The 26,889-nt window shown below is 42.9% G+C and overlaps 1 protein-coding gene across 1 annotated transcript in view; it reads right to left on the bottom strand.

Annotated features, from left to right (window-relative positions):
- Positions 1 to 26,889, bottom strand: part of CCDC180 (coiled-coil domain containing 180) — a 118,575-nt gene that overhangs the window by 60,724 nt on the left and 30,962 nt on the right. Inside the window, 12 exon segments of the mRNA XM_059926676.1 lie at positions 5,866 to 5,915; positions 6,377 to 6,520; positions 7,254 to 7,400; positions 8,134 to 8,297; positions 9,549 to 9,668; positions 10,760 to 10,877; positions 11,335 to 11,383; positions 11,702 to 11,783; positions 15,129 to 15,204; positions 20,442 to 20,595; positions 23,258 to 23,369; positions 24,772 to 24,842. Of these exon segments, the coding sequence (XP_059782659.1) occupies positions 5,866 to 5,915; positions 6,377 to 6,520; positions 7,254 to 7,400; positions 8,134 to 8,297; positions 9,549 to 9,668; positions 10,760 to 10,877; positions 11,335 to 11,383; positions 11,702 to 11,783; positions 15,129 to 15,204; positions 20,442 to 20,595; positions 23,258 to 23,369; positions 24,772 to 24,842 (1,287 nt within the window).

The following is a 26,889-nucleotide window of genomic DNA, read 5'->3' as shown; positions in this document are numbered from 1 at the left end:
ATGGGCACTGCAGGGGACTCCCACGGGCCAAGTGGACGAACAGGCTGCCTAGCCTTGGGTCCAAATGGCTGGATCAGGGACATAAGACACCCATCCCGGTTTCCTAGCTGGCGAAGCAGCAGAGCTGCAGGAGATTTTGGTCTGGAGCTGGAGTCAGCCCTCCCCTCAGATGGTACCATGGAGGAGAAAGAGATATGGGTTCCTCCAAGTCTCTTCCTGACTGAGGCCTTGGTCTCCCTGTCTGTCATCAGAGAAGACTGGGCTAGAAGGTCCCTGAGTCTCATCAGCTCCCGTGTCCCCCCAGCTTTGGAGTCCACAGCGTAGCCCAGGTCCAAGTCCTGTTTTCTGGGTGTGCACTGCCCCCTCAAGGGCCTTGGTGGTAGTGCAACATGAAAGGGGCGAGGATGGGGGGCTAGTGATGAGCTAGGGAGCTCTTTTTTTTTTTTCTTTAACATCTTTATTGGAGTATAATTGCTTTCCAATGGTGTGTTAGCTTCTGCTTTATAACAAAGTGAATCAGTTATACATATACATATGTTCCCATATCTCTTCCCTCTTGCGTCTCCCTCCCTCCCACCCTCCCTATCCCACCTCTCTAGGTGGTCACAAAGCACTGAGCTGATCTCCCTGTGCTATTCGGCTGCTTCCCACTAGCTATCTCTTTTACGTTTGGTAGTGTATATATGTCCATGCCACTCTCTCCTTTTGTCACAGCTTACCCTTCCCCCTCCCCATATCCTCAAGTCCATTCTCTAGTAGGTCTGTGTCTTTATTCCAGTCTTGCTAGGGGGCTCTTTCTGATGGACTTTAGCCGTCTGCCTCCTAAGGGAATCAGATCAACCTCCAGAAGAGGAATATTCCTCTAGAAAAGGAATAAGGTGAACAGCTGTGGTACTCGCTGTGGGGGAGTGGTAGAGGAGTGGAAATCAGAGACCCTCTGTGCAGGACACTCCCTGCTCCATCCCGAGTCTTACATTTACTGGGAGAATTTGATAATACAGAAGTGGGAGACCCGTTGAATTGGTAGATGGGGGAAGGGGGCTGGCATCAAGGACAACTTCCCAGAGGAAGGGCTATTTATACCCATCTCTGAGAACAGGTAGGACCTGGATGGAACTGGAGGGAACGGAGGGTTCCTGTGGGTGCCTCTTAAAGGTTTCAACTGAATGACTGAGACCCACTCACATTTTCAAAGGTAATATCCTCTATAGTCAACTGATTGTAGATGTGTTTGATTAAATAACCGGGAACTATAACCTTGCCAAATTGACATGGAGGACCATCACAGTTCTAATAATCCTTTATGTATACTGAATATTAGATGCTTATCAGGTCTAATATTTTCTTCCATTCCATGGGTTGTTTTTCACTCTCCTGATAGTGTCCTTTGATGCACAAAAGTTTATCATATTTATGAAGTCTTAATAGATTGTCTTATGAACTTATCTATTATTTCTTTTCTTGCTTGTGCTTTGGATGTTATATCTAAGAATCCTTTACTAAATCCAATATCATGATATTTACCCCTTTAAGAACTTTATAGTTCTAGCTCTTAAATTTAGGTTTGCTCCATTTTGAGTTTTGTATATGGAATAAGGTAAGGATCCAAATTCATTCTTCTGCATGTGGATATTCAGTTTTCCTAGCACCATTTGTTGAAAACACTGTTTTCCACATTCCATGGTCTTTACCATTTGCTGAATTTCAACCATTTGTTGAAAATCATATGACCATAGATATAGTTTATTTCTGGACTCAGTCTATTCCAGTGGTCTATGTCTATCTTTATGCCAATGATGCACTGTTTGATTACTATTGCTTTATAGTAAGACTGAAAATCAGGCAGTGTGTCTTCTAACTTTGTTCACCTTTTCCAACGTGTTTTGGCTTTTCCTTGCAATTCCATATGAATTTTAGGGTCAGCTTTTCCATTTCTGCAAGAAAGATTTGTTGCAATTTTATAGGGATTGCATTGGACGTATAAATTATAGAGAGTACTGCCATCTTATCATAAGTTTTCCAATCCATTAACATGGGGTAGATTTTCATTTATTTATGACTTCTTTAGCTTTTTTTTTTTCAGAAATGTTTAGTGGTTTTCAGAGTACAAGTCTAGTACCTCCTGGTTAAATAAATATTTTTTAAGTATTTTATTATTTTTAATGCTCTTGCAAATAGAATAATTTTCCTCAGGTTGCTCACTTCTATAGAATTATAATAATTTTTCATTTCTACAGTTGTATTGAATGGCAATTGATGGATGAGTGTTAATCTGTATCCTATAACATTGCTGAACTCATTTATTAGCTCTAACAGTTTCTTTTTGCTTCTATTTTTATTCCTTAGGAATTTATAAAATCATGATATCAGCAAGTAGAAATATTTTTACTTTGGTTACTATAATCTTGAAGTTCTTGCATCTATTTTCATAAGGGATATTTGTCGGTAGTTCTCTTTGCTTGGGAAATTTTAGTCTGCTCTCTTATCAGCGTTATGCTGGCCTCATAGAATGCGATAGGAAATGTTTCCCCTTCTTCCATTTTTTAGGAAGAGTTTGAGAAGACTGTATTTTAATCTTTTAAAATGTTTTGTAGAATTCACTCATGAAGCCATCCGGTCTTGGGCTTGTCTTTGTTGCAGTTTTGTTTGTTTTTGTTTTTTAAATATTCAGTCTCGGGCTTCCCTGGTGGCACAGAGGTTAAGAATCCACCTGCCAATGCAGGGGACACGGGTTTGAGCCCTGGTCCAGGAAGATCCCACATGCCGCGGATCAACTAAGCCCGTGTGCTACAACTACTGAGCCTGCGCCCTAGAGTCCGTGAGCCTCAACTACTGAGGCCTGCACGCTTAGAGCCCGTGCTCCGCAACAAGGGAAGCCACCGCAATGAGAAAGCCAGCACACCCCAACAAAGAGTAGCCCCCACTCGCCACAGCTAGAGAAAGCCTGCGTGCAGCAACAAAGACCCAACTCAGCCAAATAAATTAATTAATTAATTTTTTTAAAAAAGAATTCAATCTCTTTACTTGTTATAGCTCTATTAGGAGTTTCTATTTCTTCTTGAGTCAATTTTGTTAGTTTGTGTCCTTATAGGAATTTGTCCATTTCATCTGGGTTATCCAATTTGTAGGAGTACAAATATTCACAGTATACTTTCATAATCATTTTTATTCCTGTAGAGTCAGTAGTATTATCCAACTTTCATTTCTGTTTTTAATAACTTGGTCTATTCTCTTTTTCTTAGTGATTCTAGCTTAAAATTTCATCAGTTTTGTTGATCTTCTCACAGAACCCACTTTTGGTTTGATTCACTGTCTCTATTGTTTTCCTTTATTATTTTATTTATTTATTTTTTTGGAATATAATTGCTTTACAATGTTGTGCTAGTTTCTGTTGTAGAACAAAGTGAATCAGCTATATGTATACATACATCCCTTCCCTCTTGAGCCTCCCTCTCACCCCTCCCCGCCATCCAGCCCATCTAGGTCATCACAGAGCACCAAGCTGAGCTCCCTGTGCTATACAGTAGCTTCCCACTAGCTATCTATTTTACACATGGTAGTGTATATATGTCAAGGCTACTCTCTCAATTTGTCCCACCCTCCCCTTCCCCGCCGTGTCCACAGGTCCATTCTCTACATCTGCATCTCTTTTCCTGCCCTGCAAATAGGTTCATCAGTACTGTTTTCCTGTTCTTTATTTTATCTATGCTCTCATATTTATTATTACCCTCTTTTTGCTAGCTTCAGGTTTAGTCTACTCTTCCTTTTCTAGTCTTCAAGGTGTCACGTTAGGTTATTGTTTTGGGATCTTGCTTCTTTTTAATGCAGACATTTACAACTATAAATTTTCCTGTGAGCACTGCTTTTTCTGCATGTCGTAAGTTTTGGTATGTTGTATATTCATTTTCATTTGATTCAAGATATTTTCTAATATCCCTCATTTTCAACTTTCACCCATTGGGTGTTTAATGTTGTATTTCTTAATTTTCACATATTTGTGATTTTCCCCCAGTTTTCCTCCTGTTATTGATATCTAGTTTGTTTCCATTGTGGTCAGAAATGATTTTCATGATTTCAATTTTTAAAAATTTGATTCCATTGTGGTCAGAAATCACTTTTCATGATTTCAATTTTTAAAAATTTACTAAGACTTGTTTGGTGGCCTAACATACGGTCTATCCTGGAGAATGTTCTTTATGCACTTGAGAAGAATACATATTCTGCCATTGTTGGGTGGAGGGTTAGGTCTAATTGGTTTATGGTGTTGTTCAAATTCTTTATTTCCTTACTGATTTCCGTCTGGTTGTAATATCCATTATTGAAAGGGGAGTACTAATATCTCCACTATTAATGTGGAACTGTCCATTTCTCCCTTCAATTCTGTCAGTTTTTGCTTCATATGTTTTGGGGCCTCTGCTGTTAGATATGTATATGTTTATAATTATTATACCTTCTTGATGGATTATACCTTTTATCAATATATAATGTCCTCAAGAATGAGAGAGACCTGATCCCTGCCCTTGAGGAGCTCACAAACCAGTCCAGGGAAGAGGCTGGGAGACAACTGTAGCAAGAGCCGCAGAGAGAGGCCTTGCCACATGCTGCAGGCAGAACCTCATCTCCTTAGGTGTCCTGTGTCCCTGGAGTGGTGACTGCATGTAGCAAGTACTTGGTCAGCACTGGCTGGGTGCAAGTGAGGGGCACTGGCTGTGAGGTCTGCACTAGCTTTCATTTAGAGAAACTGAGACTCATTCTAGTGGCAGAGCTGGGACCAAAACCCAGTGCTCCTGACCTTCTGTTTAGCGGCCACTCGACCATGATGCCAGGGTTGATTTCAGTATTGAATTCATGGCTGAGATATTCAGTCACCATGGCCTTATTATTTTATTCATTCCAAGATCCTACTGTGTTACAGCAGATACTTGATAATGGTGAGTAAAATCTGAGAAGGGCTCTTTCTTTGTGGAGCTGAGAGCATAATGAGAGGTAGGCAGATATTAATCAGATCACCACAAAGGGTAACATTACAAACAACGACTGATATTTATTGAGAGTTTAGGATATGTCAGGCACTAGCTTAGGAGTGTTTGTGTATATTAACTCAGTTTATCCTCAAAATAATTTTTGGCATTGCGGGTATCATTCCCTTTTTATATTAATAAGTAGGGAAAAGAAAGCACAGAAAGGTGAGGTAATTTAGCCAATGTCACACAACTAGAAAGCGGTGGTGTGGGGATCCCAATACTCTGAGTCCCAGTTTTCTTAGTTTCAAAAAGCAGAAAGACAAAGCTTGGTTGCAGAGATAAAGTTAAAAGAGATAAGTCTGGTAGACACATCTAGCAAAGGACTGGGCTTACAGTAGGTACTCAATAATGATTACTGAGTTTCAATGGCTCTGGGATTTGTGAGGTGGATGGGGACTTCCCTCACCCTATGGGTGAGTCCTCCTGGTACTTGCACAGGTTTTGTGAGTGACAGGTCCCCATTTATCAGAGACCTTATGCTGGGGAATGAAGAATCTGGGTAAGTACTGGGCCCCCTGCACCAAGAAAAAGGTCCAGGCTTCTCAGCCTGGCATCTGGACCCCCTTGGATGGTCTAACCAGCCCCCAACACCGTGCCCTGCATACACCAGAGGGCTCACCCTCCTCAAACCTGCTCCCCCACTTTTGCTTTTGTTGTCCCCCACCTTAAATGCCTGCCCATCCCGTCTCTGCCCCCTCAGACAAGTGGCTTTCTCAGGGAACACCCTCTTTGTCAGAGAGAATCTGTACATCTGATTTGTGACCAAGGCCCAGGTCAGTTCTGATCCATTCCCCATCCCAGTGGCTGTGAGAGAGAGCTCAGTGTGTGTCTGCTCACCCACCAGACTGGAGGCTGGGATCGTGGATTCCTTCTCTCCCACCACCATAAGACCTAGAAAGGAGGAAACAATGAGGACCCTGTTGGGTTAAGGCCATACTTTCTCCCAGAGAAAAACTGTGTCAAAAGGTTAAACTCTCCTGAGATATAAAAATTTTTACCACCTTTTTCAGTGACACAAAGTTCTGCCCTGTGGCTAAATTAAGTGTGTCTCAACATGGATCTCCCCAAGGCTGCCTCCTAACCATGGATAGTGGAAATCATTATTGGGCAAAGTTTGTTCAACAGAAATTCTCTTTAGTTCTTGATCTTTTTACCAAGGGAATGAATTAGACCTGAGACTTCATCGTTCAGCCCAAGTGCCATCCCATGAATGGCCGGGCTGTAGGCCATCTGTGTGGACAGCGCCTGTGCGTCCCATCACACTGCAGGGGACAGCTGCTGGGTAGCCTGGGCCTTCTCAGGGGCAGATGTCCTAGAACAGCCTTGTCGCAATGTGGGAGGTCAATGTCAGCTCTCCGATCACGTCAACAGAATCTGGGTAAAGTCCTGGGAGCCATGACCTGGCCTTGATTTTCTGAGCGTGACCAGTCCGGGGTTGTTGATCAGGGTCTGCAGCAGGAGCCACCTTGTCCTGGACCTCACTGAGGTGCGGGGACCTAGGACAGAACCAGAACCAGTAGACTGGGAGGAGGGGGCAGCTTGTCTCTGTCCTTCTCAGAGGCTGTAGCGAAAGCTGCCCAGAAGGTGTGAGGTATGGAAGAAGGAGCTGGACCAGGACTCCTGGGGACATGAGGGCGGCTGGAGGGATGTGAGTTTGTCCCACAGATCTGGGTATCTGCAGCATTGGGAATAGCAATGAAAACGGTCCAGGTCAGTGCTGAGTGTCCACGACAGAACATGGCTAACTGGAGGGCTTCCCAGTGGAAGGCAGAGCAGAATAACAGGGGTGGCAGGGGTGGGAGTAGACAGTATAGAGCCTTAAGGGGATAGGAGTCGGTGGCTGGGAGAGCTGGTGGTAAGGAATGGGGTAAATTAAGCAAAACTGCACACCATCTTGGAGGGCATCTGGCTTGCAGCCTGGGCTATGGGTAGCATCTCAAACAAATGGTTGAATGAAGGACTCAGCTAGCAGAACTAGAGCTCGTTTCTGGAAACAAGGGAGGAGCCCAGTTAGCAGGACAAGGACACAAGGCCTCAGGGGTCCTGTAGCCAGGCTGACTGGGGGCAAAGCCTCCTGATCCCCTGGGTAGAAGGGCTCCCAGGGCAGGGAGTGTGGAGGAAGAGGGGCAGGGAAGGAGGAACCTGGGACATCTCAGGGATCCCAGGGAAGCCTGAAGGTACGTGTTTCCTGGTGTCCGACCCCAGTGTAGGTTCAAACAGGAGACTCACCTGCTGACTGATTTAGGTACCAGTATTTGATGGCCTGCTGCAGCCTCCTCTCTCTGTGGCCTGTGATCAGGATGTGACAAAAGCTGACGAGCACAGGGTTGGTGTGATAATGATCCACATAGAGCATGCCAATCCACGCACTGAACCCTGAAATCCAGAAGGCAAGTCAGGCCATGCAGTACGTCCCAGGATGGCCCAGCTTGTGCTTTTCATGACGTAACTGCAGCATCACTTTGTTCCCAAATGGTGCCTGTGTCTTTGCTGAGAATCTAGAAAATGAGGTATAAAGAGCTGGAAAGATTCTTAGAGATCACACCCTAATCTGTTCATTTTATGGGAATATGAAGCTCATAGCAGCTAGGAGCCTGTGTGTCTTATATGAAGAAGCCAGCAGCCATTAAATGAATGAATGAGTGAATGAACAGACATGGGCCAGAAATAGGACAAAAACTGTTTTTTCTCCACAGAAAAAGCTTTGATTTTGGAGCATTTAAACTGAACAAACCATTTTCTTAACTAAGCTTGCCACTAACAACACCAGTAATTCAGAGATGTGTTTTCTCAAAATTTTCAGAGCCATGCATTCACAAATTACCTTCTAACTGTTCAGATAGAATTCCGCTACCTCTTACTGCCCTTCATTCTACCTCAAAGGTCTGTCAAACATGCAAGTATTTGATAGCCTGAATTCCCTTCTGACCATTGGGCTGAATAGTTTTGTTTTGTTTTGTTTTGTTTTTCTATTCAGCTTTATAGCCTCCATGGGAAGATAAACTCTAAGCATAAGTGAAGAGTATGAACTCAGGCCTCTGGTACCCGACTTCCAGGCAGCTTCTGCAAAAGTACAAGACCAACGCGCCCCAGATGCATGGCCACGTACCCATGTCTGCTCTCTCACAGCCACTCTGCAGAATGGTCCTGTCGATGCGGGCGATCAGCCACGTGCCCAGGATGCAGCTGATGAGAAGCCTGGTGAGGCAGGCGCCCAGGCCCAGCAGCACGTTGTAGAAGAACAGAAAGTAGTTGAAGTTGTGGAATGCTCTCCTGCAAACAAAAGCAGGCGGAGGGGCAGCACCTTTCAGTATGAGAAGGTGGCCACGCAGGTGGGCTCAGGGGCCCCCCAGACCTGTGGTCAAAGCCTACGTCTCCCATCTCCTAGCTGTGTGACCTTGTGCTGTTAGCAGGAGCTGACTGTCCCCACTTCGCAGCTGATGTGAGGACTGGCTCAGAAACAGTGTAGAGGGTGCTGAGCCCAGGGCAGGCTGAATGTGAGTGGGGACTGTAAACCTCATGTGGCTACAGCTGGGTTTGTGGTTACGGCAGAGGGTGTGGCTTTCCCACTGTCCATTGCAACAGTCACCTGCCCCCAGCTAGAACTGCTCCAAGTCCTCCAGATGAAATTTCTCAAATGACCACCTGATCACGTGGTCGGTCTCCTATTGCCTATGGGATGAAGCCCAAACACTGCATATGAATTCTGGGGTCCTCTCTGAGAGGGGCTTTTCTGGCATTACCACTTGGTACCTCCTTCCTGTCCCTCGCCATCTAAGGCCACTGCATGGCCACAATATTGGAGTCTCACTCTTCTCCCAACACATCCTGCCCTTTCATGGCTTCCTGCCTGCATCGGTGCAGCGGGGGCTGCAGCCATGCCATCTCCTCATCTCTGCCTGTAGGAATCTTACCGTCCCACCGACCTCAGCTCAAACGTCCCACCTGCAGCTGAAAGAGAACCCCTGCCTCTCCTCCACCACCACCCCCCCCCCCGCCTCTCCTTCTTCGTTACTCATGTTTCTCTTGTAATGCTTTCACACCCTCTGGACTCTACTGTCCCTATATGTCTGTGTCTGTCGGCTCCAGATCACCGTGAGCACATCACAATCAGATTGTGTGGGGTATCTCTTTATCCTCAGTGCCCGTGTTGTTTCCTCCATGAGTGAACAGCTCTGAATGAATGAACTAGAAAGGATTACCCATGGGTCAGGCACTATTGTTCTAAGTTCATATTTTAATACGTTTCAGCCTCAGAACACCTCTCTGATGTATGCACAATTATTTGTAAAATGAGGAAGTGGAGGTTCATAGATGTTTAGTAAGGTCACACAAGGTCACAAAGCTCATAAGGGGCAGAGCCAAGATTTGGCCACAGGCAGTTAGGCCCCAGTTCTGAACCACTGCCCCTCACCCTCTCAGAGAGTGTAGAGTCCACCCAGGAACCTGCCAAGGGTGAAGAGGAAGGAACGAGACTGCTGAGGCCAAAGCCCTACAATGCCCCGCTCCCTTCTCTGCCCTCACCTGTTGTTGAGAGCCAAGGGCTTCTGCTTGTCAGCTGTTCCCATCTTTGGTTGCAGGAAGAAGCTGGCGGCGATCCATACCTGCAGGACCATGAGGCCCAGGACGATGGATATGGTGAGGCTGAAACACAGGGTGAGACCATCCTGAGGTGGCCTTGTCCACTCTTCCCAAGCCCATCTCGAATGCCCCTTGATAGAGAGAAGAGAGACGCTGACTGCCTGCCAGACCAACAGTAGCTTGAGCTCTGCCCTTTATGCCTACAGAGCATTCTCCTGCCCACTGTGCAGATGAGGAAACTGAGGCTCACAAAGGGCAGATGACTTTCTCAAAGCTGCATCATCGGGTCTTCTGGCTCCAGACCAGAACTCCAGGATTTAATTATGTCTTTTTGTTGAGGGGTGGCAGCTGGGCTGAGTGGTTTAACAGCATAGGAATCAAAGAAAGGATGGGGTTTTTAGAAGAGCTCATGAAGGCCACAGGAGAGTGGACAGGGAAGGTTCTGCCCCAGACTCACAGGAGGCTCTAGGTGAGTTTGGAACAAAGGAGCTCAGAGCAGGGAAGTTCCCAGAGGGCACCACGCCCTGTGTTTGCATTCTCTGAGTGGCAATGTGGGGTGGTGGTTTAAAGAGGCTTTGGTTTCAGATTGCCCAGCTCCCAGTCCTGCCTCCTCCCCTGGGACAAACTGCCCAGCCTCTCTGTGCCTCTGTTTCCTCATCTGAAAAAAGGGAGCTAATGTAAGTCCCAACCTCAAAGAGTTCTTAAGAGAAAAGATGCGTACTGAATTCTCAATAATGTCAGCATTCACTTTTACTTTCCATATAGGTAAACTGAGACTCAGAGAGGCACTTATAAGCCACACATCTGATCTAAAACCCAAGCTCAGATTTCCTCTCTCCTTCCACTATACTGTCCTTTCTCTCACTTCACCTCCCTGAACCTCAATCTTCCCACCTATAAAATGGACACATATATATCGCCCACAGACACAATTGTGAGGACCCCATTGAACAGTGAGAGTGGAAACATTTTGTAAACTGTGAGGTTCCCATCACAATGAGTTGCTATTTTAGCCCATCCTTGGGTCAGAGCTGAGAGCATGGGTCCAGGGATTGGTGAGAGCCCAGCAGGGAAGGGGTATTTCAAACAGCAGCTGTGAGGGCCCACCAGCTCCCAGGCCCTGGGCAGTGACAGGAAGCCCACCCAGCACTTACATCCCGATGCCCAGTCCTCGGAGCATCTCCAGGGCCTGACTGTGGATGACAGGTAGCACCAGGCTGTACATGATCACTAGGCCACACAGGCTCTGCATCACGTGGATGATGAGGTAGCCTGTGGGCCAAGGGAGCCGGTGGTCACTCAAGGCCCTTCAGGATCCAGTCACACAGGTCCCTCCCTGCAGTCTCCCCTCTAGCCTCCTCCCAACCGAAGGTCCTGGCGCTCTTACTTGCGCTGTTTCTTCTGCCTGGCATGACCGCTGACCTGCTCACCCTGCCAGGTGCAGTTCAAACATCAACTCCACTAGAAAGGCTTCTTGCCCTGTCCTGGGTGTGGACAGTCACTTCCTCCTCTGGGTCACCACTGCCCTTAGCATATACACCCCGTGGGCACAGGACAGGTGGTGACGATGACCTACACGAATGTGTGCTTCTCACTCCTTCCGGAAGGTCTCTCAAGGAAGAGCTGGGGCCACTTCTGCCCTACGTCTCTCCTCCCTACCCACAGCCAGGACTCTGCAGGTGCCCAGGGAATGTGTATTGAATTGAATGGGTCATGTGAGGGCACTTACCCCACAGAATATAAGCTATCTGCCAGCCAGAGTACCTTGCAATGGCCACCTGAGATTTAGAAAGAAAAAAGGGTCTGAGAGGGGAGACATGTTGATTACCTCTAACACGTGTCCAGCATCCTTGTCTCATTTGAGGGTCACTCACCAACCCACCAAGGCAGGTGTCATGATTGTCCTCATTTTACAGGTGAGGAAACTGAGGGCTGGATGGGGACAGTGGCTATCCCGAGTCACCCAGCAGCAGAACATACTAGAATTGAGGACTCTGGACCCCCAGCCCAGAGCTCTTCCTCTCCCCCTACCCCCGTCTGAGGTGCAGGAGAGCAGGTTTTGGCCTCGGAGCAGAGAGAGGCCTCTGTAGACTTACCACACTCTCTGACGAGGAAGGATTATGGAACTTCAAAGGGAGAAAGTGTTTATCTCCTGCCCACAACCTCTTCATTTGCTTTCTAAAGAAAAACTGGGAGTTAGTAATGCTCATGACCAGGGCTTAAAAATCATTTTTTAATACTTTTTTTGAAAATTGAGATATAATTGACATATAACATGATATTATTTCAGGTATACAGTATAATAATTCGATATTTGTATATATTGTGAAATGATCACAGTAAGTCTTGTTAATATCTGTCACTGCACAGTTATAAAAATTTTCTTCTTGTGATGAGAACTTTTAATCTACTCTCTTAGAAACTTTCAAATATTCACTATTTTTTAACTATAGTCGCCATGCTGTACATTACATCCCTATGACTTATTTATTTTATAACTGAAAGTTTGTGCTTTTTGATGCCATTCACCCATTTCACCCCCCCCCACCTCACCTCTGGTAACCACCAATCTGTTCTATGAGTTTAGTTTTAGTTTTGTTTTGTTTAGAGTCCATATATGAGTGAAATCATATGGTATTTGTCTTTCTCCATCTGACTTATTTCACTTAGCATAATGTCCTCAAGGTCATAAATGCTGTCACAAATGACAAGATTTCATTCTTTTTTATGGCTGAGTAGTATTCTGGTGTGTGTGTGTGTGTGTTTGTGTGTGTGTATTCCACATCTTCTTTACCCATTCACCCATCCATGGACACTTAGGTTGCTTCCATATCTTGGCTACTGTAAATAATGTTGCAAAGAACACTGGGGTGCCTGTATCTTTTTAAATTATTGTTTCCACTTTTTTGGATATATGCCCAGGAGTGGGATTGCTGGATCATATGGTAGCTCTATTTTTAATTTTTTTTTAAAATTTATTTTTATTTATTTTTATTTTTGGCTGCACTGGGTCTTCATTGCTGTGTGCGGGCTTTCTCTAGTTGTGGAGAGCAGGGGTTGCTCAGCAGTTGTGGAGCAGGGGCTCAGCCGCTCTGCAGCATGTGGGATCCTCCCAGACCAGGGCTCGAACCCGTGTCCCCTGCATTGGCAGGCAGACTCCCAACCACTGTGCCACCAGGGAAGTCCCTATTTTTAATTTTTTGAGGAGCCTCCATACTATTTTCATAGTGGCTGTACCAATTTACCTTCCCACCAACAGTGTAGGAGGGTTCCCTTTTCTCCACATCCTTGTCAACACTTATCTCTTGTCTTTTTGGTAATAGCCATTCTGAGAGATGTGAGGTGACATCTCATTGTGGTTTTGATTTGCATTTCCCTGATGATTTAAAAATCTTAAACTTAATATATTTTGTAAAAATAGCATATAGCTACCTAATCTCAATGGTGACTGAATGTGATATTTGAGACTGTGTGTGTGGCTTTTAGTTTCTTTAGCTTGCTCTATTTTCTTATTTTCTCTACAATGAATATACATTACCTATATAATATTATTTCAAAACAGATAAAAAAATTGTAAAGATAGCCCCCCACTTAAAACAACATAAAATGAAATGAAAGAGAAGCCACAATTCCTCACAATCCCAGCACCCAAAGAAATCACTGTGTGCTTTTCCCATGTGCCCTTTGCCTAAAGATTAGGTTGGCATACTTTTGTTCACAGTCCACATTCACACCTGTATCCTCCTTTTTTCTTAACATCCCATTCCAGCAATTTCCAGGTTATTTTGCAATTTCATCACCACTGAATTGGAAATACTTAGTATGAAATAAAGAATGTAAGTATCTCATTAATAGTTTGCATATTTATTACATAATGAAATGATGATATTTGAGTTATGCTGGGTTAAATAACATATATTATTAAATTATTTTCACCTCTCCTTTAACTTTTTTAAATAGTGTCTATTAGAAAATGCAAAATTGTATCTGTGGCTTTCATTGTGTTTCTGTTTGGCAGTACCAGAGTAGGGTGTGCAACCAGGAATACAAACGTGCACAGATATATTTGCAGAGAAAATTTCTGGGAGGATGCACAGAAAATGAATAACAGTGCTTAGCTCTTGGGCAACAATTTGGGGTCTGATGGGAAGAAGACTTACTTTCCACTAAATATTTTTGTAACTTTTTTTAAAAAAACACAAGCCTGTAGGTAGGTTGTCATAATTATAAGAAAAATAACAATACTGGCACAGTGCTAGTGCTGTCCAAAGGGTGCTTTCTCATCCATTATTTCCTCTGCCCCATGGTCCTGTAAAGGAGGCAGGGCGGGGATTATCACTCCTGGGTGACAGGTGTGGGAGGGAAGGGCCAGCCTGGACGGGAAGGAGGCCTCCCCACCACAGGTGCCTTCTTGTCCCTGTGCCCTCAGCTACCCTCCACCCACATCCATGCAGCCAGCTCTGCATTGTGGTTGTTCCTGGTTGTGGTCAAATGCCTCAGTGAATATCTCCCAGCCACTTGTAGGCTAATGAAGGAAGGAGCAGACATATCCCTACATCAGGCAGGGAAAGGGTAAGCAGCAGTGTCCAGTCCACCCACAGAGCCCAGGGAGAAGAAAGCAGAGAGAGGGAGCAAGGCAGGGCTGGGATGGAGTGCTGGGGCTCTTTGTGCCAGGAGAGTCTTCACTTAGATGTCATCTGCAAGAGACCCAACCTTTGGGTAGCCAGATGGGGAGGATGTAAAAGCAGGCTGCTCTGCAGGGGCGGGAATTGGCCCTGGGCTTCCTGTGAGTGAGTGGGTGACTGTGAACTAGAGACTGAGACTGAGACAGAGAGAGAGAGAGAGCGAGAGAGAGAGAGAGAGAGAGAGAGAGAGAGAGAGAGAGGCATAGCGAGAGGCAGAGACAAAGGCAGAGAAATGGAGAGAAAAGGGAGCAATAGATACCTAAATTCAACTTCCGTCTGCATGCAAATGCCAGCTACATACTGAAGCCCATCCCCTCCTCCTGTGCTGCTGTTCTTGAGACTGATGCCCCTGGTTCCCTTGTCCCAACCTCCTGTGAGGTCCCCTTGAGCCAGATTCACCTGCTGGGAGCCCAGTGTGATTAGTCCTGGAGAGCAGGGCGGGTCTAACACCTAGTAGCACTGCAGAAGTGTACAAGAAATGACAAGGTCAGAAGGAACCAGAAGACAAGATCAGCTGCTAATAGGCTGGCTAAAGTTATTTTGTTGAGTCTCGCCTGCTCAGCAGTGAACATGGAGATGAAAGTACCGCTTAGGGTTTTGCTGAAAACCAAAAGAAGACTCTAATCACAATGTCAAGCTTATAGTGGGAGCTCAAATCAATGGTTTTTTGTTTGTTTGTTTTTGTCTTTTACTACCAAAAGGTATGGCTGTCCCTAGACCCTATATATACTGCTGTTCACAATTTGGACACTGCTGGCACTGCTTGGGAATTCTGAGAAAAGTCTGTCAGCTGCTTTCCTGGCTGAAGACACACAAATGACTCCTAGAACCCTCTTACCTGTAACAAGCCAAGATGTGAAACAGGTAGCTCACACATGTGAGGGAGGCAGGCAAGATGGTCACCACCCAGACTCCTGAAACAGAAAAGGTGATACGAGAGACCTCAGAAGATGAACCAGAAACTATTTTTAAAATGCAGAGGGAATTCCCTGGTGGTCCAGTGGTTAGGACTCCACACTTTCACTGCTGAGGGTCTGGGTTCAATCCCTGGTCGGGGAACTAAAATGCAGAAACTCACAACAGAAAGGTTTGGGCAAAATATACTGTACTTCCTTTAACACACCTCTTGTGCAAATAACGTTTTGCTTATTTTCTGTTTCATTTTAGCCATACACCCTCGATATCCTTTATTTCCTGCGTATTTATAATCTTTTCCATTGGTATTAATACTTTCAATCTACAGTGAGTAATAGAAAAAGAAAATTATGGAGCATACACATTGTAGGTAGCCTCCAGCCTAGTAAAACATCATTAATTCTTGAACTTCCAATCTCCGCTTTTTTGGGGGTGGTTATCCACCCCCAATAAACAGTCACCTTGTGCAACAGTAACTGGAATCAGGGTCTTGACTATTCATTCATCCATCTTTCAGTATGTTTTTAATATTTCGTACCTAATTTGCTTTCAAAATGATTCTGTGTGCTTGTGAGAGAGGGATGGAGACAGAGGGAAGGAAGTAAAAGCTTCTGTATAAGCCGATTCTCAATAGGTACAGAAAAGGCATTCGAAAGAATCCAACACCTCTTTATAATTCAAATCACTTCATAAACTAGAAATAGAAGGGAATTTCCTCAACTGGATAAAAAGCATCTGCAAAAAACCCACAGCTAACATCATACTTAATTGGTGAAAAACAGACTGCTTTCCCCATCAGTTCAAGAATAAGAAAATCAATGTCTGCTCTTGCCAATTCTCTCCAACATTGTACTGGAGGGTCTAGCCAGGGCAGTTAGGCAAGAAAATGCATCCAGACTGCAAGGGAAGAAATAAAACTATCTCTATTCACCAACAACATGTTCCTATATATAGAAAATCCTAAGGAATAAATAAACAAACAAAGTAAAATGAATTAATAAATGAGTTCAGCAAGGTTGTAAGACACAAGACCAATATATAAAAGTCTATTGTATTGCTATACACTACCAACAAATAATATGAAAATGAAGTAAGAAACAACTGCATTTGCAATAGTATCACAAAGAATAAAATACTTAAGAATAAATTTAGTAAAAGAAGTATACAACTTGTACACTTAAAACTACAAAAGCTTGTTGAAAGAAATTAAAGAAGACCTAAATTAATGGAAAAACATATCACTTTTATGTATTGGTTGTTCTTTGTGAACATGGCAATACTCCCTAAACTGATCTACAGATTCAAACCAATCCCTGTCAAAATTCCAATGTCATTTTTGTATAAATTGACAAGCTAATCCTAAAATTCATATAAAAATGAAGCGACCCAGAATAGGCTATATACAACCTTGAAAAAGAAGAACAAAATTGCAGGACTCACATTTCTTGAGCTACAGTAATAAGGCAGTGTGATATTGCCATAAAGATAGACAAATAGACCAATGGAATAAATTGAGAATCCAGAATTAAACCCCCATTGTCAATGTCAACAAGGATGACAAGACAATTCAATGGGGAAGGAATATGCCTATTAACAAACAGTGCAGGGGAAACTGATATTCACATGTAAAACAATGAAGTTAGAACCTTACCTCATACCATATACAAAAATTAAATCAAAATGGATCATACACTCAATGTAACAGCTAAAATGATAAAAGTCTCAGAAGAAAATATGAGAGTAAATCTTTGTGACCTTGGGTTAGACAATGGTTTCTTAGACATGCACAAGTGATAAAAGAAAAAAAGATATATCAGACCGCATTAGAATTAAAAGCATTTGTGTTTCAAAGGACACCATCAAAAAAGTGAAAAAGCAACCCACAGAATGGAAGAAATTATTTGTAAATTATATCTCTTGTAAGGGATGTGTATATAGAATATACAAAGAACTCTTACAGCTCAATAATAGACAAATAACCCAATTTTAAAATGGGCAAAGAATCTCAGTAGCCATTACTCAAAGCAGATGTACAAATGGTCAATAAGTACATGAAAAGATGCTTAACATCATTAGCCATCAGGGAAATGAAAATCAAAACCGCAACGCACCCCCGATGTTCATAGCAGCACTATTTACAATAGCCAAGACACGGAAGCAACCTAAGTGTCCAATGACAGATGAATGGATAAAGAAGATGTGGTATATACATACAACGGAGTATTACTTAGCCATAAAAAATAATGAAATAATGCCATTTGCAGCAACATGGATGGACCTAGAGATTATCATACTAAGTGAAGTAAGTCAGAGAAAAACAAATATAATATGATATCACTTATATGTGGAATCTAAAAAAATGATACAAATGAACTTATTTACAAAACAGGAACAGAATCATAGACATAGAAAACAAACTTATGGTTACCAAAGGCGGGGGTGGGGGGAGGAAGAGGGATATTATGAATTTGGGATTAACAGATACACACTACTATATATAAAATAGATTAAAAAAAACAAGGGCCTACAGTATAGCACAGGGAACCATAGTCAATATCTTGTAATAACCTATAATAGAAAAGAATCTGAAAAATAATATATACGTGTATATATATATATCTGAATCACTTTGCTGTATACCGGAAACATTATAAATCAATTATACTTCAATTTAAAAAAAATACAATGCGATACCACTTCATACTTACTAGATGGCTATAATAAAAAATACAGATATGAACAAATGTTGCTGAAGATACAGAAGCTGGACCCCTCATACATTGGTGATGGGAATACATAGTGATGAAGCTGCTTTTGAAAACGGTCTGGCAATTCCCCCAAAAGCTTAAACATAATTACCACATGATCCAGAATTCCACTCCTAAGTATATACCCAAGATATATAAAAATATATGAAAAACTTGCAGATGAATGTTCACAGCAGTATTATTCATAATAACCAAAAGTTGAAACAACCCAAATTTGCATCAACAGACAAATATATAAATACAATATTGTATATTCATACAACAGAATAAAATTCAGCAATAAAAAAGAATGAAGCTGAGACACATGCTATGATATAGATGAACCTTATAAATATCTTGCTATGTGAAAGAAGCCAATCAAAAAAGACCACATACTGTATGATTCTATTTATATAAGATGTCCAGAATAGGCAAATCTATAGAGCCAGAAAATAGTGGCTTAGGAGAGTTGAGAAATGGGGAGTGACTGAAAGTGGTCATGATTTCTTTTAGGGTGATGAAAATGTTCTAAATTTGACTGTGGTGATGGGTGCATAAATTTCAAAATACTAAAAACCATTGAATTGTACACTTTAAATGAGTGAATTGTATGGTACATGAGTTATATCTTCATAAAGCTGTTTTTAAAAAGAAGGAAAAAGAAAGCTGATTTCCATTCCTTTCAAGTTTCAGATGTGTCTTTATCAGCATCACCAGGACTAGGCAACTGCTCTATCCCAAACCTCCATCAACACAAAGGATGCGGGTAAATCACCATAAATCTCACCCCAGGGGATGCAGGGGACACATCCTTGGAAGGACAGGATGGAAGGAGTCTGGCCACAAGAAGAGTGAGTGCAGACTTTTTCCAGCCAGCAGCAAGAACATGACCGCACACCTTTAATTTAATGCCTTTATCATCCCAAAGGTGAAGCATGTTCAGCCTAAGAGTCTCTCTTGGAAAGAGGGTAGCTGTTTAAAGCTGGAAGAGATTGAGACAGAGTGAAAATGTTATATACTGATTCTTAAAGTGTCTAAACATGAGAAATATATCAAAGAGGAGATAAAACATGAGTGAATATGGTGATATACTCACTACAATTCACCCAGACCAAGTAACTGAGGTTAGCATTAAAAAGTTGCCCAAAACAGGGGTAGAAATGTGAATTTTCAGAAGTATGACTTAAAACAAGTATTATTAAATCAAACATTAGAATATGCTCGCTGAGTGTATAGGAAGGGACTCATCAGGCAGAACATTAAAGATGAATAAAAGTGTTCAAGGGCAACAAAAAAAGTATGGTAATATGGAAGAAGCAGTAACCACCTTAGTGTAACCTTCTATGTCATGTATGTGTAAGAGAATTTTCCTCAAATAATTCACAGTAGATCTATTCCCCTCTGGTTTTGATATCCTACTAGCTTGTGAGTCTTAAGTGAAAATATTATTTGCATCACCTGTTTCATGGCTTAAGGAACATATGGTAATTTACAGCCATTAAATGTCAGAGCTACAAAGGCTTTTGGAAACCATGTGGTACCCTCATCCCAGTCCCATTTTAAAGATGAGGAAACTGAGGCCAAGAGAAGGGACCTGACTTGTCCAATGACAGAGTTTATCCTGACATCTTGTCCAGGTCCTTTCTCAACAAGGAATAGTGAAGAACTTTCCTTCCTTCATGGGCAATGGACATATAATTAGAGTATGTCATTTTCAAAGAAAGCTACTATTTTAAGGTAAAGTGACTGTTATGGACAGAATGTGTGTGTCTCCCACCCCCCACAAAATTCATGTGTTGAAACCCTAATCCGCAGTGTGATGGTATTTGGAAATGGAGCCTTTGGGAGGTGATTAGATCATGAGGGTGGAGCCCTCATGATGGAATTAGTGCCCTATAAGAAGATACATGAGAGTTTGCTTCCTCTCCCTGTTCTCCATCCAGTATGTGAGGACACAAAGAGAGGGTGGCCATCTGCAAGTCAGGAAACAGACCCTCCCCAGACACCAGGTCTGCTAGCATCTTCAACTTCCCAGTCTCCAGAACTGTGAGAAATAAATGTTTGTTTTTATACCACACAGTCTATGGTAATTTGTTATAGCAACCTGAACGAAGCAGAAATTAAATTTGAATGATATAAGTAAACTTTTCATATAATAATAAAGTCACGGCCCACTGCTTTATCTTTTCCAAAGTGAAAAAAATATGATGATTTTATTTGTTTCCACTGGCATCAAACAAAATAGGCTACGTGAGATTAGAAAATTATCAGGGCATGTTCAATTCAGCCCCAAATAGGTTCTAACAAAATGGCCTGTGTCCTGACCCCTTTTTCCTTCGAGTCAACGCAGGGAGGCATAGAGCAATTGTAACACAGGTAATATCAAGACCAGCAGCAATAATCACTATAGGTGTGCACCTGCCACAAGTCACAAGTCCCTCTCTGTTTCCTACACAGGCAGCAGGAACAAAGGTGGAGGATGGTTTTACCTTTGGTGACATTAATCAGCTCTTTCACCTGCAGGAGGACTGGGGTCAGCGTCCCCGTCTGGTTCATGGAGGCGACGTAGCTCTCCAGTTCGCCTTCAAATACATCCAGCTCATCTCTCACATACACGAACATGCAGAACTCAATGACAATGAACTGGGGACACAGAGCAAATGTTTCAAGGTCTCACCTGAGTCCAGCTCAGTATATGAATAACATATGGGTCTCTCTTTGGTTTTGAGGTCAAAACTCTTGGAAGCTCAAAACTTATCTGCAATAGGGCTTTCCTGGTGGCGCAGTGGTTGAGAATCTGCCTGCCAATGCAGGGGACACGGGTTCGAGCCCTGGTCTGGGAAGATCCCACATGCTGCGGAGCGACTAGGCCTGTGAGCCACAGTTGCTGAGCCTGCGCGTCTGGAGCCTGTGCTCCACAACAAGAGAGGCCGCAATAGTGAGAGGCCCGCGCACCGCGATGAAGAGTGGCCCCTGCTTGCCGCAACTGGAGAAAGCTCTCGTACAGAAACGAAGACCCAACACAGCCATAAATAAATAAAATAAATAAATAAAGAAAAATTAAAACTCATCTGCAATAGACTCTGGACACTTGCTCTACTGAGATGAATGGGACTGTGACTTCTTTGGAGAAAAGAGTCATCCCAAACTCTGTTCTTCACACAACAGCATACAAGAGTAGGCACCACAAGGGCTCAAAGAACTCTTCAAACATTAATTAAATCAGAGTGAAATAATTAAAACAGAGTGAACTTTGAATGAGGGGTGACCCTGGGGACAATTCCAGACACTTCCCACCGTTCCCCTTCTTGTATCTTGGCAATGACCAAATTGGAGGAGGTGCTGTTTCCTGTATGTATGCTTGCTCCCTCCTATCATCCTGTCATCCTGCCCTCATGCCCCCATCATCATGCCATTGTTTCTAGAGTCCCTGACGCCATTTTACTTCATCAACCGAACTGAATTTGGAGCTCAAATGCTACTATTTTCAGGCAGGTCCTCAATCCAGAGTAATTCACTAAATTTCCAAAGCACTTTTACCTTTTCTTTTTCTCTAGTTAGACGGCAGTACTTCATACCATATCTTATCTTCTTGTCTTAGACCATGGGCTACTCCCAGGCCAAGACTCTGCTGAATCAGCTCTCTTCTCTCTTCCAGGTCTTAGTATAGTGTTTGGCATACAGTAGACAACCAATAATGACTTAATAAACACAATAACACCGAGTGATTTATCCACTGCTGCAGAGAACTCTAGCTAGTGGTCCATTAAAATCTCTTCTCCCCTTTTTTGGGTGCAGGCTGGACTACATTTGCCAGCCTCCCTTGAGTTAGATGTGGGCACATAACAAGGTTCTTGTCAATGGAAAAAGAGTGGAAGGAATGTGTGCTGGGTCCACATGGCCTTTCAAAACCTCTCACATGCATTTCGCCACCTGCTTTCTCCTTCTGCTGACTGGATGCAGGTGGTGAGGGTGCTCAGGGGTGATGAAGGCACACGATGGAGAAACTAGTTATGGAACAAACACGTGGAAGACTGTTACCTCCCAAACCTGAACACTCACTCAACACTGTTAGGTGGGCAAAAATATATTCAGTGTTGTCACTGAAATTTGTGGGTTTATGTGGTACTTCATCATAACCTAATACATTCACTTAAAACTTAATCACAGGATTAATTTATATAGGTATCATCCTAGTACATTTAAAATGAGCAGAAGACAATTTGGCCATTTTTATCCTGCCATTTGACACTGCTTTTGACTCATTTTACCTCAGATAACAATGACCACGTGAAATGCTTCGATTCTGTACTTTATTGACTTCCTGTTTTCAATTTCATAGGTTTCTGCTCTAATTTTTATTACATCTATTCTTCTGCTTACTTTGTATTTTAATTTGCTCTTTTTTGTTTGTTCGTTTCCTAAGGTGAAAGCTTAGACGATTGATTTAAGATCTTTCTTCACGTCTAATATGTACATTCAATGCTATAAATTTCCCTCTAAGCACTGCTTTTGCTGCCTCCCACAAATTTTGATAAGTTGTGTTTTCATTTTCATCTGTTCAAAATATTTTTAATTTCCCTTGATTTTTTTCTTTGGCCATATGTTACTTAGAAGTGTGTTGCTTTAATACCTACTACTTGCAGATTTTCCGTTATCTTTCTGTTATTGATTTTTAGTTTAATTCCACTTTGATCTGAGAGCAGACATTGTATGATTTCTATTCTTTTAAATTTATTAAGACGTGTTTTATGGTCCAGGATATAGTCTATCTTGTTGAATTTTCCATTTACTCTTGAGAAGAATGTGTATTCTGCTGTTATTGATGAAGTAGTCTTTGGATTTCCAAAATATCCAATTGATTGATGGCATCAATTACAGTTCAGATTTTCCTACCTTGGCACTGGTTGCCATGGGGTTTCTGCTCCATTCTGTGATGATCGTGTCTCTTCAGTTTTAGGGGTAAAGGTTTGCTCCATGACCTCACTGCTCTTAGGGATCTAAGAAGAGTTGTTGATCCTTCAATTTGTTCAGATTTGTATTTGTTGTTAAGATGGAGTGGCATCTTGCAAGCTCTTTACATGCGGAATTGGCAACTGGAATTCTCCGTAAATAACTCGATTATATTTATTAGTAATATTCACCACATGAGTAAAAGTGTCCTTGGAGTCAAAATGGTGGGGTCAAAGAATTGTACTTCTTTGATTTACAGATACTCAATTTTGACCCAGCTTTTAAAGAACAACCCCTATCCTAGACCCACCCCATTTATAAAATAATAAAGGATTTGCTTAGATCTACTTACAAGGTACAGGCAGATGAAAGCCAACACAGTGGTTCCAATCATCCTGCTTGGGAACTGAAAGTAGGGGTCCCACTCATATATCCTGGTTTGGAACCAAGACTTTTCTCTCTCTCTGTGAATGAATAAACATCAAGAGAAGACAGGTTGTGGCTGGTAAACAAATGCCTGATTCTTCTGAAAATAATATCATCTCCTCTTCTTCACCTTAGAGCATAGTGAAGAGAAAGAGCACTGGTAGATTCCACAGTTTTCATTCTCCCCTTATTCTTAAGAACAAAGACTCAGTTTTATTCAGTACAGCAATCTACCAAATAAAAGGCTATAGTTGCCGACCTCTCTTACAGCTAAGAGTGACCAAGACTAAACAAGTCAATTAGACGTGACCAGAGATGTGGTGTGGGACTTTGGGGAGGCTGGTCAGGTGGAACTGACACAGCTGGGAGGATCCCCTTTGCCTTCATTCTTTTCTCCTGCCTGCCTTCTGAAGGGCAGACATGGTGGCTGGCCCAGGCTGGAGCCCCAGCATCTATCTTGGGCCACAGACAGTCTTCATGATGGAAGCCACTACGTTACTGGAACAGAAAGACAGACAATGGGTAAACTGCATGGTGGGCAGTCCAGGGTTAGTATGGACTGCCTGCCTCCAGAATTCTTTTACATGAGAAAGAAATAAATCTCTCTCTTATTTGTGCCATGATTATTTTGCATTTTCTCCTATATGTAGCCAAATGTAACTCTAACCAAAGAACTAGTTTTGCCACTGTATGACCTTGGATTAGACATATCCCTTCTCTGGCAATATCCCCTTGTGCACAGTGGCAGTGGCAGGGGTAGGGTGACTTGAATGATCACTGAAGACCAGGTGTTCTTGCCTGGCCAAGAGCTATGTCCTCTTTTATTGGTAACAACATCTCAGTTTTTCTCTGGGAATCTACTCTTCCCCACCATCAGTCCTGGTGGTTAAGTGAGGCTGAACCACTTCCTAGCTCCCATGGTGAACATGTGACCCTGGTTTAACAATCAGTTTACTCCAATCACCTACTCACAGTAATTGGTTCTGGGATGCCATGTGGTCCAACTTGATCCAATGAAACACATTCATGGGAATTTTGTTTGAATTATTTGAAAGAAAACATTCTCTTCTCTATGAGCTTAAGACAGGAGGGTATAAGCTTAGAGATTCTGGGGGCCACCACGGGGAGGAAGCCTCCCTAAGGGTTTAACATAGGTAAAAGCAGAGCTGAGAGATGAGGGAAAGAGACCTAGTTTTGATTATATCTATCAAACCCCTGGATCCATCTGTGTCTGAAACTGATGACCTCTAGGCTTTTTAATTATGTAAGGCCATAACTTTCCTGTTTCTCTTTAATCCCATTTGAGTTGAGTTTCTGTTATTAGCAAACAAGCGTCCTAAAACAGTGCTCTTCCAGTCATCTCCAGGTCTCTGACATTGTCAGGGCTCATCAATATTGGTGCAAACACCGAGGGGCGTGAACAAATATAACTGGGCTTACTGCAGGGGGCACTTCCTCAGGAGCTGTTTGACGTGCTCTGCCTGGTGAACTTCCAGGAAAGGCTTTTCTTCCTGTGAGAAAAGAGAGAGGTTGATGTTTTAGCTCACAAAGTCTTGTTAGGGCTTTGGTCTCTTTGAGGGGCTATCTCCATAGAGGCCAGGATTTTCGGTAAAACTTGCCATTCCCAGACACCCGTCATTTATTGAAGAGACTGTAGGGTCCCGTCTCCTGTTTACCAAGCACTTCTTTCATGAAATGCCAGAGGTCTGACCTTCCTTGACTCTTCTGCTTACTGCTTTACACCAGCCTTTGTTTTGTGAAGTCGATTTTTCCCTTTGAGATTTGGTGATTTCTCATCATAGTTCAAAACACTGTTTCAGAAATGAAACACCCAAAATCCCAGTGTTTTTATTTTTTATGAATAGGAATTTCTCTTGCTCATTTCTTATTTTGAAATGAACTTTAATAGTATGTTTTGAAATGTTTTCTCCAAGTGTAATGAGCTTTCCACAATAGTCATCTGTTTTGCCAATATACTGAATATGTAAATTTTACACACTGTGAGATGAAATCTTATATATTGCAGATGTTGCATAGAGTAAAAAAGACCTGGTTATAATTCTGACTCGTAAGTGACATCAGCAAGCTGGAGGAACAGGAGGTTCCAGTTCCCATATACCCTCAGATACACCAATTTTGACAACCACCCACAGGTGAGAGTACCTTTGTGGGGGCCCAAGTATCTACCTTGGAGGTTACAGCACTCTAGTTAAGCAAAAACTCCAAGAATAGATGCATTAAAGAGAACAACAAGAACAGTTTCACTTTACCAACATCACTCCTCCTCCAAAGTAGTATAGCTCAGGGCATAGAGAGAAGGCCCTCTTAGCTTGTAATTTCTCCCATGAGGGGAAAATAAAAGTGAAGTGAGAGCCCAGCTTCCCCAGTCTTGGGGGACACTGCCCAACAGATCCATTCCTGTCTCACACCACCCAGAACACTGAGGGGATCAGCATGGTGGAATAGTCTGGGGAAAGCTAAGAGCAGGGAAATGGGGCAGGGGGTCAATGGGGTGGGGGACTCCTTCTGGAGTCCTAGAAGGAACAGAGAAAGAGAAAAGGGCAGAAAGCTATATAAAGAAATAATGCGGGGACTTCCCTGGTAGTCCAGTGGTAAAGAATCCACCTTCCAATGCAGGGAATGCAGGTTTGACCCCTGGTCAGGGAACTAAGATTCCACATGCCGCGGTGCAACTAAGCCCGCATGCCACAACTATTGAGCTTGCACGCCTCAATGAGAGCGCCCACATGCTGCAAACTACAGAGCCCACATGCTCTGGAGCCCATGCGCCACAACTACTGAGCCCATGTGTCCTGGATCCTGCACACCACAACTAGAGAGAGAAAACCTGCACGTCACAACTAGAGAGATGCCTGCACGCCGCAACTAGAGAGAAACCCGAGCAGACCACACGCCATATTGAAAAGATCCTGCATGCCTCAACAAAGATCCCGTGTGCTGCAACTAAGACCTGATGCAGCCAAAACAAATAAATAAGGAAAATAAGTAAATAAAATAAGTAAATATTTTTTTTAAAAAAAGAAATAATGGGGACTTCCCTGGTGGTCCAGTGGCTAAGACTCCGCGCTCCCAATGCAAGGGGCCTGGGTTCCATCCCTGATCAGGGAACAGATCCCACATGCCGCAACTAAGATTTCACATGCCACAACTAAAGATTCTGTATGCTGCAACTAAAAGATCCTGCACGCCACAACTAAGGACCCCACAGGCTGCAACAAAGATCTCACATGCCGCAACTAAGATCTGGTGCAGCCAAAAAATAAATAAATAAATAATTTTTGGGGGGAAAAAAAGAAAAAAAAAAGAAATAATGGCAGAAAGTTTCCCTAATCTGGGGAGGAAAATGAACATCCAGATCCACAAAGCCCCAAATAGATGGAATATATAGAGGTCTTCACCAAGACACATTATAATTAAAATGTCAAAAGTCAATGACAAAGAGAGGATTTTGAACAAGGTACAAGGGAACCCGTTTAAAGATATCACGGGATTTCTCGGCAGAATCCTTGCAGGACAGGAGAAAGTGGGATGAGGTAT

This window comes from Balaenoptera ricei, chromosome 6 (genome assembly GCF_028023285.1).
Source record: "Balaenoptera ricei isolate mBalRic1 chromosome 6, mBalRic1.hap2, whole genome shotgun sequence".
Lineage (NCBI taxonomy): Eukaryota > Metazoa > Chordata > Mammalia > Artiodactyla > Balaenopteridae > Balaenoptera > Balaenoptera ricei.
Note: the sequence above shows the minus strand (reverse complement) of the source record. Positions and strands in the feature narration are given on the sequence as shown.